Source organism: Grammomys surdaster, unplaced genomic scaffold (genome assembly GCF_004785775.1).
Source record: "Grammomys surdaster isolate TR1022 unplaced genomic scaffold, NIH_TR_1.0 117698, whole genome shotgun sequence".
Taxonomy (NCBI): domain Eukaryota; kingdom Metazoa; phylum Chordata; class Mammalia; order Rodentia; family Muridae; genus Grammomys; species Grammomys surdaster.
Window position 1 is genome coordinate 1 of NW_021614358.1, and position 8,983 is coordinate 8,983.

At 42.6% G+C, this 8,983-nt stretch overlaps 1 protein-coding gene and 1 non-coding gene across 2 annotated transcripts; one reads left to right on the top strand and one right to left on the bottom strand.

The window, feature by feature from the left end:
- Window positions 1-1,036: 1,036 nt before the first annotated feature.
- On the top strand, window positions 1,037-4,338 carry LOC114635778 (disks large homolog 5-like; the record flags this gene model as incomplete). The annotated part of the gene is made up of 4 exons (XM_028784210.1): window positions 1,037-1,196; window positions 2,386-2,529; window positions 3,182-3,365; window positions 4,078-4,338. Coding segments are annotated over 4 exons (650 nt in total), but the record flags the coding sequence as incomplete, so codon positions are not given.
- Window positions 4,339-5,843: 1,505 nt separating this feature from the next.
- Window positions 5,844-5,974, bottom strand: LOC114635779. The gene has a single exon (XR_003713522.1). It is a non-coding gene; the product is annotated as a small nucleolar RNA SNORA17 (small nucleolar RNA).
- Window positions 5,975-8,983: the final 3,009 nt, after the last annotated feature.

The window sequence follows — 8,983 nt, forward strand, 5'->3', positions numbered from 1 at the left end:
AGTAAGTCCTGGGAAGGGGATGTTGAGCTTCCTGTCTGGGGTGGCCTAAGCTGGCCTTCCTAGCAACTTGGGCACAGAAACTGACTTCACTGGGAAGCAAAACAATTTCCATGATAATCGCGATACTTAAACATCAAGGATTTCAGAATATGACTTTCTCCATCCCTTAAGGCAGGTGATGGCAAGGCCAAAGCAGGTAGTTTCAAATACCAAGTCTTTACTTTGATTGGGTTTTGTGGTTGTTACATGGGGAGAAAATGAGACCATCAAGAGTCACAGAGGGTCTAACCTATGCCAGTATATGTCAGGGAATCCCTACACTTCACTTCCATGACTTTTTTTTTTAAGCTTCAGTGGGTATCTGACAGTAATACCAGGGAAAGAATTGTGCTCTTGGTCATGGTCTTATGTTCTCAGAACTCCGCTGACCTCCTTTCCCTGACAGTACCCACCTTAGAATTCTTTGTCACCCATTGTGGGTGGCAGGTATTTCTGTCCTTTAACCAAATATCTTTCAATATTGATACACTCAGACAATGAAGTGTATTGCCATGTCTGAGGTGTTTGGTGTTTCAGTAAGGGGAATTGCCACTGTGTTGACCTTGGTCTCACTCTGCATGAATTTTAGTCCAAACTACTGTGCCTTGACTAACAAGGTGGGACATCGGACCATCTCCTATCACTCAAGTTGTTTGGGTTACTTAATATTCCATCTGAATTGTGAAACCACAAGACTGAGGGATCTAAAGCCAAGTTGCACCTTGTAAAATTGACAATAATGGTGGAGAAGCTACCTCTGTGGTCATCATGAGAATGTGTAGGGAGACAGAGGAAACACCTGGCTGCTTTCATCTCCTGGTCTCTATAGAGTGATGGGAGAGCTGAGATTCACTTAGGAGGCATCTTAAGCCTGGACCAGACTGTTTGCGGTGTCCCTGGTTTCCAGGCATGATCTCCTTCTCTTAGAGCTCAGGGTGTTCTCCCAGGACTCTCTGCATTCTCTTGGGGCAGTTTACTTATGTTCTTCTGCCTACAGTGGCTGACAGGCAGTCATCATCCCCTGCAACTGTCCTAAGCAAGAAAGAGCCCAAGAAGGAGGGAAAGAGTCTGACCAAAGAGCTGAAGCTCAGTACCCAAGAGAGAAACGAGCTGAGAGACTGCTTGATCTATGTCACAGAGGGATCCATTAACAAGAGGTACTCATTACACCAAACCCTTTGGTGTCAGTCTGACATGTGCAATGTTACCCTCATCTTATCCTTTAAGGTTGTGAGTTCTGGGAAGCAGTACCTCCACAGAGTCCCTGTGCCCAACTTTATGTCCCTAAGTGCTTCTTAGAGGACAGGCCGAACCTGAAGCTAGGTTAGGAGCAAGAAGGGAAACGGATTCTTTTGCTTCCTCCAATTGAAATGTTGAACTTGTGGTCTGATTAAAGAATTCTGGATGGAGGCAGTGTCTAGTGAATGCGCAGCATGCATTTGGAAATTTCTTGACAGATGCAGTGAGTTTCTGGTGACGCTTTGTACTTACCTGGCTCTTAATTGAGGGCTGGAAGGTCCTAGCAGCAGCTGTTCCCACACTTTTCATCCCAATGCTTGACTAGAAGGCCTGAAGCTTATGGGTGTTGCTCTTTGTCTGTGTGCCTTATACTCTGAGTCAGTAATGCTGAGTGAATTTCTTCTTATTCTGATTGTTCTCTCTCCAATGCTGTATCTCTCTCTTTCTCATTCTCTAATTCTGTTTCCTTTTCCTTTTCCTTGTCTGTGTGCTTGTGTGTGTACACACGCATATGGATGTGCAGACTTATACTAGGTACATATTTCCTCCCACTCTTTGGGAACTAGGGTTCTGTGTTTTGTCCTGTGGATTTACGTGTATAACAGTTTAAAGGTGATGTGAGTCCTGAGGTCTGGGAGCTCCTACTGTAAACAGCACTGTTCATTGCCTGTGTGGTGCCATTTATCTGTACATTTGTAGCTCTTTGGCAGACTAGAAAACTATGTTGATGTCTGGTCTCATCTCCAGAATTATATGTAATGATAATCTCTACACTATTAGTTATCCAGGATTTAGAGTCCCTGTTTTGAAAGTAGGAAATATATAATCACAGGTTTCTGGTGGTCAAGGACATGTGGCCTGGTCTCTTTAGAGCATAAGCTGCTAGACCTGTAGTTCAGGCTAGTTGAGTGAACACAGGGAGCCAGGGTACCCTCCATCTGGATGCCAAACTTCTGCTGTCCAGGATAACAAGTTTCCAAAGGTGGAGAAGATGCGAGTATGTAGAAGGAAGAAATTGGCCTTCCAGGATTGGGGTAGGACAGGACCCAGCCTGAGTTCATGTGTTACTAAAAGCCATGTTCATGGAGTTCTGTCTTCCTGGGCCAGACCCTATTACAGGCCAAATCCACTGTATGAAAAATTGAAGTTAAAGGAGATGATTTTCACGTCATTCCTGAACAAATTAGAGACCGAGAACATTGACTCCTGTGAGAACTTCCAGGAGCACAAGAAGGAGATTAACTTCTATAGGTAAGTACAGGTCATGGAGGCTACTACTTGTGCAATGGCCATTTTTGCATTCCTTTGATTCTGGAATGGAGGGTCTGCAGGTCTGATCTCTCCCTTCAGCTTCTTAACCATCAGTGTACCTTGGGCCTTTTGGACTCATGTTTCTTCAATCTGTAAGAGAAAGTTAGCCTTGCCAGGGTTATCCAGGCATACTGAGGAGCCTCTAAGATAATTAAATGAGAGGGATCTTTTGCAGTACTGGACCTCTGGGGCTCAGGCAGGGTTTTACAGATGTGAGTGTGATGGAACACATGGGTAGAATGCCCTCCCCTTAGTTATCCTGACCTCCACTGAGTGTACTTGCACCCTTCTAATTGAAGTTGCTGCAATACAGTGGGCTGCAATGGAGATACCTCTTTCTTTGTGAGAGGCAGATAGATGGAGATACCTCTTTCTTTTGGAGAAACATGAAGCCTTATTGGAGTTTGGGCTGAAGACATGATTAGTTCTTACCTGCATTGGCTGTTTGCTGTTTGTGCAGCTGTCATGGATGTACTGAAATGTATTGGTCTAGGTCTTCATGGGAACCTGGATTCTGGTGGGGTAACGGCACCTATAAGTAGGAATGGCAGGAGGAGTCTGCAGGATCTTAATGTGCAGAGTGTGTTTCCAGAAACCTGCACAATTGGCTCCTGTTGCAGTCCTTTGTTGTAAAGAAGTCATTGGTCCAAGGGAAGCAGGATTACAAAGAAGTGAAGGCTGATTGGTACCTCCTCCAACAGTACTTGACTGAGATGACCCTGACTGTTGAAGATGAACACGAGAAGACCAGCAACCTCCAGAAACAGCAATATCAGGTAGGGACAAGCAGCTTATTCAGACTAACCCTGTTGGTTATCATTTGCCTATTGGATCCATCTTTGCATTCATCCACCATTTTTTAAATCCACACTCCCAACCAGCCACCCACTTCATGGAATGTAGATGTTCATTACTCTGTGTATGCTCAAGTATTCTGGGAACTTTAACTCTTAGGAGACACTGAATTATTGGCAAGTGTACCTTGCTACTCTGCTTGAAGCTGCAGTCTAGTAAGCGTAACAGATGAATGACAGGTCACACTGTTTCATGTCCTCATTTTAGGAGGGTTGCTAAGCAGAACTTTGAGAAAGTTCTATGCCTTGTGACAGGAGTTGTGCAGGGGTCATGTGACCTCCAAGGTAGGCATCACCTTGCAGGGAGTAAAGTCAAATGCAAATATCAAATGAGTGCTTCTCACTGTCTGTGGTCTGGGTGGCATGTGGCCTTCTCCTTTCTCCTGCAGCCCATTGAAGTCTCTTCCCATTGGCCAGGTTTTGGTTTGCACTGATAGAAGTCTGGCTGGGAGCTTGTCAGCCCATGTGTTTGTGAGCTTTGCTTGATATTTTGCCCTGCTTGCAGATTTAGCAGCAAGGGTTTCAGTTAAAAGATCAATGTTGAAGTCTAGTTGAGGTGTTGGAGGCAGCAGCTGACATCTGACATGCATGTCCCCACCAAGCCTGTGTCTTAATAACTGCCTTCTTCTACCAGGTCTCAGAAGCTGCAAGAGAGCTGGAATTGGCCACATCCCAGCAGGAGATCCTCTTGCAGAATGAGTTGCCACCTCAGGAGCCCCCTGCTGAGCTCTGTCCTCAACAGCCACAGACTTCTTTGGATGAATCTCCTTCCTCATGGATCATTTCCACAGTGTGAATGGTCCCAAACTATGTAGCCAGTGAGACAGCCAGGCTGATCCATGGTCTTTTTCTCTTTCCTGTGTGACCCCTTGAGAGAGAACTGACGTGACTGCAGTACCAGCAAATGCTCAAGAGGAGAAACTGGCTGTAGTCTGTGCTGCTAAATGTGCAGTGAGGGAATGTCACCTCACAATTTTTTGTGTTAGAGTTTTCATGAAATTTTCTTTTGCATTGTTTTGTTTTTTCTTATGTTATTGAGCTATTACATGTTCTTGTTATTGGTTTTGATTTTGCTAACGATTTTCACAATTTATATTAACCTTCATATTAAAACTTGTTTTGTAAATTTGATTTCTTATGAATAAAAAGTTGATCTGTAACTCTTGACTCTTTTTTTTTAATTTTATTTAACATTTTTTTTACACTCCATTTTTTACCCCTCTCCATGTTCACCCTCTTATGGTTTAACATACTGTTCTGCTCCCCACCTGTCTCCCCAAAAAGTTCCCCAACTACCCTCACAAACACCTACTCCCCAAAACCTCCCCTTTCTTTGGAGTCCTTTGAGGGTTAGGTGCACCTTCTCTGACTGAATCCAGACCTGGCAGTCCACTTTCTGTATATGTGTTGGGGGCCTCACATCAGCATGTTTATACTGGCCAGTTGGTGTTCCAGTGTCTCAGAGATCCCTGGGGTCCAGGATATTTGCGACTGCTGGTCCTCCTACAAGGATACCCTACTCCTCAGCTTCTTCCAGCTTTTCACTAAGTCAACTACAGGGTTCAGCATCTTCTGGTCACTGGTTGATTGTAAATATCTGCAATTGAGATTTCCAGGTGCTTGTCTGGTCTTTCAGAGGGCTGTCATGATAGACCCCTTTTTGTGAGCACTCTATAGCCACAGTAATAGTGTCAGCTCTCTGGTCCTCCTCTTCAGCTGGGGACCCCTTGTGGTTGTTGCTGGGCCTTCAGCCAGACTGATGAGCATCTCAGGCTAGAACTCTGTCTGGGCTGCCTGGCTCTGGACTGATGGTTGTCTCCCGATTTCTCCTTGCCTGCACCTGCCTATGTTGCCCCATTCAGAAGATTTCTGTCTAAGGCTCATTTCTAACCACAATCCATTGTAACAGGCAGGGTTTCTTGTCTACAGCTTGCTGCCCACCACTGGTTCCAATCTAGCCCTACACAGAACAAGGTCATTTCAGGATTGCTTTCTTACAGGGTGCTTTAGTATCTTTTTTCCCTCTTAGATAATTTCTTAATTTACATTTCAAATATTATCACCATTCCAGTTTTCCCACCCACCAACAAATCCCTATACACTCTCTGTCCTTCCCCTGATTCTATGAGGTTTTTCCCACCTTCCCACCCATGCCAGCCTACCCTTCCTGCCACTTCCCTACACTGGGGCGTCGAGTCTTCACAGGACCAAAGGCCAATCCTATTGATATCCCACAAGATCATCTTCCGCTACATAGTAGGCTGGAGTTATGAGTCCTTACATGTGTCCTTTTTTTGGTTGGTGCTTTAGTACCTCAGTGTGTGTGTGTGGAGTTGTTGTGGTTGATTAATATTCTTGTTTTTCCTATGGGGTTGAGAAATCCTTCAGCTCCTTCAGTCCTGTGTTATACTCTTCATTGTTCAGATGTTCTCAGAGCACAACACTGAGCTTACACATAGCCTTTCTCTTCTCTGCCACCTACTGAGGCACATGAGACACAACTGCCACCCTGCCAATGATCTAGGGGCAGACCATGTCAATAATTTAAATCGTTAAATGTCAGTGGAATTCTGGTCTGTACAATTGAAGAGTAAAACAACAAAACCAAAAACTACAACAAGGACAACAACAAAACAGCTAATATTATTTTCAAAGGAAAGACTTATTACCAAAGAATAATTAGCCAATCTTTTATCAAATCTTAAACTAGACCAGGAGATTACTAAGCTCTGGCCATGTGGTGAAGACTCATCAACATAAAACATAGTTTGACAAGACTACAGAGCAATTGTCTCCAATAGTAGGAATTAATCAATACTGCTTAGTATTACTTAACCTAAGATCTTAAAGTTTAGAAAATGCTTTCAAATAATGAACGTAATTCAAATTCTCTGTAGAATATTGTTGGATCTTTGATGTGGATGGTATTGAATTTGTATAGATGACTTTGAATTTTTTTTGTTTTTTTTTTGAACAGTGCCTAAATCTTTATTTTTCATAACCTACGTTTTTCAAATTAGACAGTTTTACACAAAAATGACACAAAAGGAAACTTAAATTACCAATAGTTTACATGTAAGCTTGATTCCAGTCTTAATGTAAAGTAGAACAGAAACAGAAACCCTCAGGCAAGCTTTCACGTTATACTCCCGTTCTGTGACTTGCAGCTGTTAGTGCTCCTGGAATCTTCGATTGTATGTTGCTTTCCGTTTAACAGGCTACAAAGCACACAAACCCACAACTACAGCTCACTGAATGGGACACAAAGACAGGTATGTACTATCAGTCTCCTGCTGTGACACACTGGACCACTTTTTCAATATCAACTGCAGAAACCCTAATACAGCAATATAAGACTCATTTTTCTTTTTTGTTTTTGTCCTTTTTTTTTGCCACCCACTAGTGGCAACCAGTGATGCAATGACAGGAGGGATTCACAGAGACATCATGACACTGACTACAAGAGAGGAATCACTTGAAATTCATGTCTGGTGAAGTGGGGCCAGATTTCTTGTCTGTATTTCCATAGGATAATTAGGCATCATCACACAATTTTACAAGTTAAAAATGTCATTTGTGACTGTGGTATCTCTGATTCTATACCTTGAGATACTGAAAGGAATGAGTAATCTTAAAAAGTAGATTATGAAAACCACATATCACACTTGCTGTATGTGACATAGCAAGAGTCTGCATGCACCCTCAACAGCTTCCTATTTTGATAACTTCCATTTTTTTCTGAGTGGAAAACCTCAAAGTGTTCAGGAAGTCTCTGTTCTGACATTTTACAGCTATTTGGCATATCACGTTTGCTTCCTGAAAATGAGTGCTATAAAAATCCCATGTGAGCGAGGCTTTAGTTCCTGGTGCCAGGCTGTCACTGGCTAAGCGGTAATTACAGTGTCCCGACCTCATATCTGTACACTTGCCCTTGCGTGCCGCCACTGAGCTTTACACTTCCAGCCAGAGGCCAGCAACACCTACAGCTGCCTCTGCCACAAAGGTTTCGTGCTGCAATGCTTAGCCTTGGGGAAAGGATTTCTCATTAAAAATCAAAGATCCTCTGTGAGAGCACCCTTGGTGATAAGGGATGCTGACCATAATCTGGCCCCTCTTCCAGCTGAGATGTGACATGAAGGGCCTGAGGCTTCAGGCTCGCCTTTCCAGATATACAGCATCTGCTAGCATGGGTTCAAGAGGCCAGCTATTTTCCTCCTCCTTTTCTTCTTCTTTTTGTTTTTTTGTCAGTGAACTGACATCTATAAGGAAATCCGTCCTTTGTTCCTATCACAGGCGTCTGAAACATCAGCATTGTGTGTCCTCCTATGTAACTGAATGACAGTTGCTCTAAAGGAAATGCTCAGGGCATCAGGCCATCTTTGCCTCTGGCAGGGAAAAAAATCACTTAACAGTATAATTTTAATTAGCACATTCTGGTTTTTTTTCTTTCATTGGAAGATCCTGCCAGTCTCTGCTCTCTATACTTTCCTTCAATACCCTCACACACCACATATGATTAGTATGTACTTACATACTTTTTAAGAGTATGAAAACATCCAAAGGCTTTTAATAAGACTTTCCATTTCCCTTTTACAGCAAAGAGGCAAAATCAGTTCAACACACCAGTATAAGGGGAAAAAGAAAAACCTTAACAAATTAAAATAATACTCAAACCACAACATTTAGTTTATCTATATCCAGCACAACAGCAACATTTATAATATATCAATAAATTTTATCAGATTCTTCTCTGTAGGGTACCTTTCTGAGAGGTTCTGATTATTTACACTGTACAGGCAGAGCACACTCCCAAGTGCACAGATTTAACACAGTAGGGACTATTTGCATTTACAGAATTTTTCAACAATCTGAAAAAGATCAACTGTTGAAGATCTGTAGGTATGTTACAAAAACAACTGGAGTTCTTGTACAACACTATGCGTTCTCAGCAAAACCAACACCAGGAGTTCCGCATGGCAACTGAGTAACCGATCCACTCCCACCAACCCAGGGGCAGGTCTCCGTGAGGTCTAAGCTATCTTATACAAAAGTTAAGGCAAAGTCATTTTCAAGTTTAAATAAAATTCAAGTCTTTAAATATTGGATGGAAATCATTTTTTCTCCTAGGAAAAAAAAAAGAAAGAAAAAAGAAACCAAAACAATCTTCAGTATTGTTAAATAGCATTTTGTGGAATAAGCTGTATGGCTACATATAGCAGGAAATATTTTAATGTCTGCTGCTTAAAATACTTAAAGAAAAATTTTAGGCATTTTAAAACAAAATACTTTATCCGTAACTTTACTATGAACTTGCTAACCTGACTGCACTCTTGCTCTTCAGAAGTGCAGAGCTTCTAGAAACAATCAACAAGACCCTCATCCTGGAGGTAAAAGAGCAAGGACTCTGTCCTCCCCAGGAAGAGGGGGACCTCATGACTAGGTAGTTTTAAATCCATGTGCCGATGCAGAGGTACAGAAAGACATCCACACAGAGCTGGCTAAGACAGGACTCTCCAGAGAGAGTGTGTGGGGGGCACAGA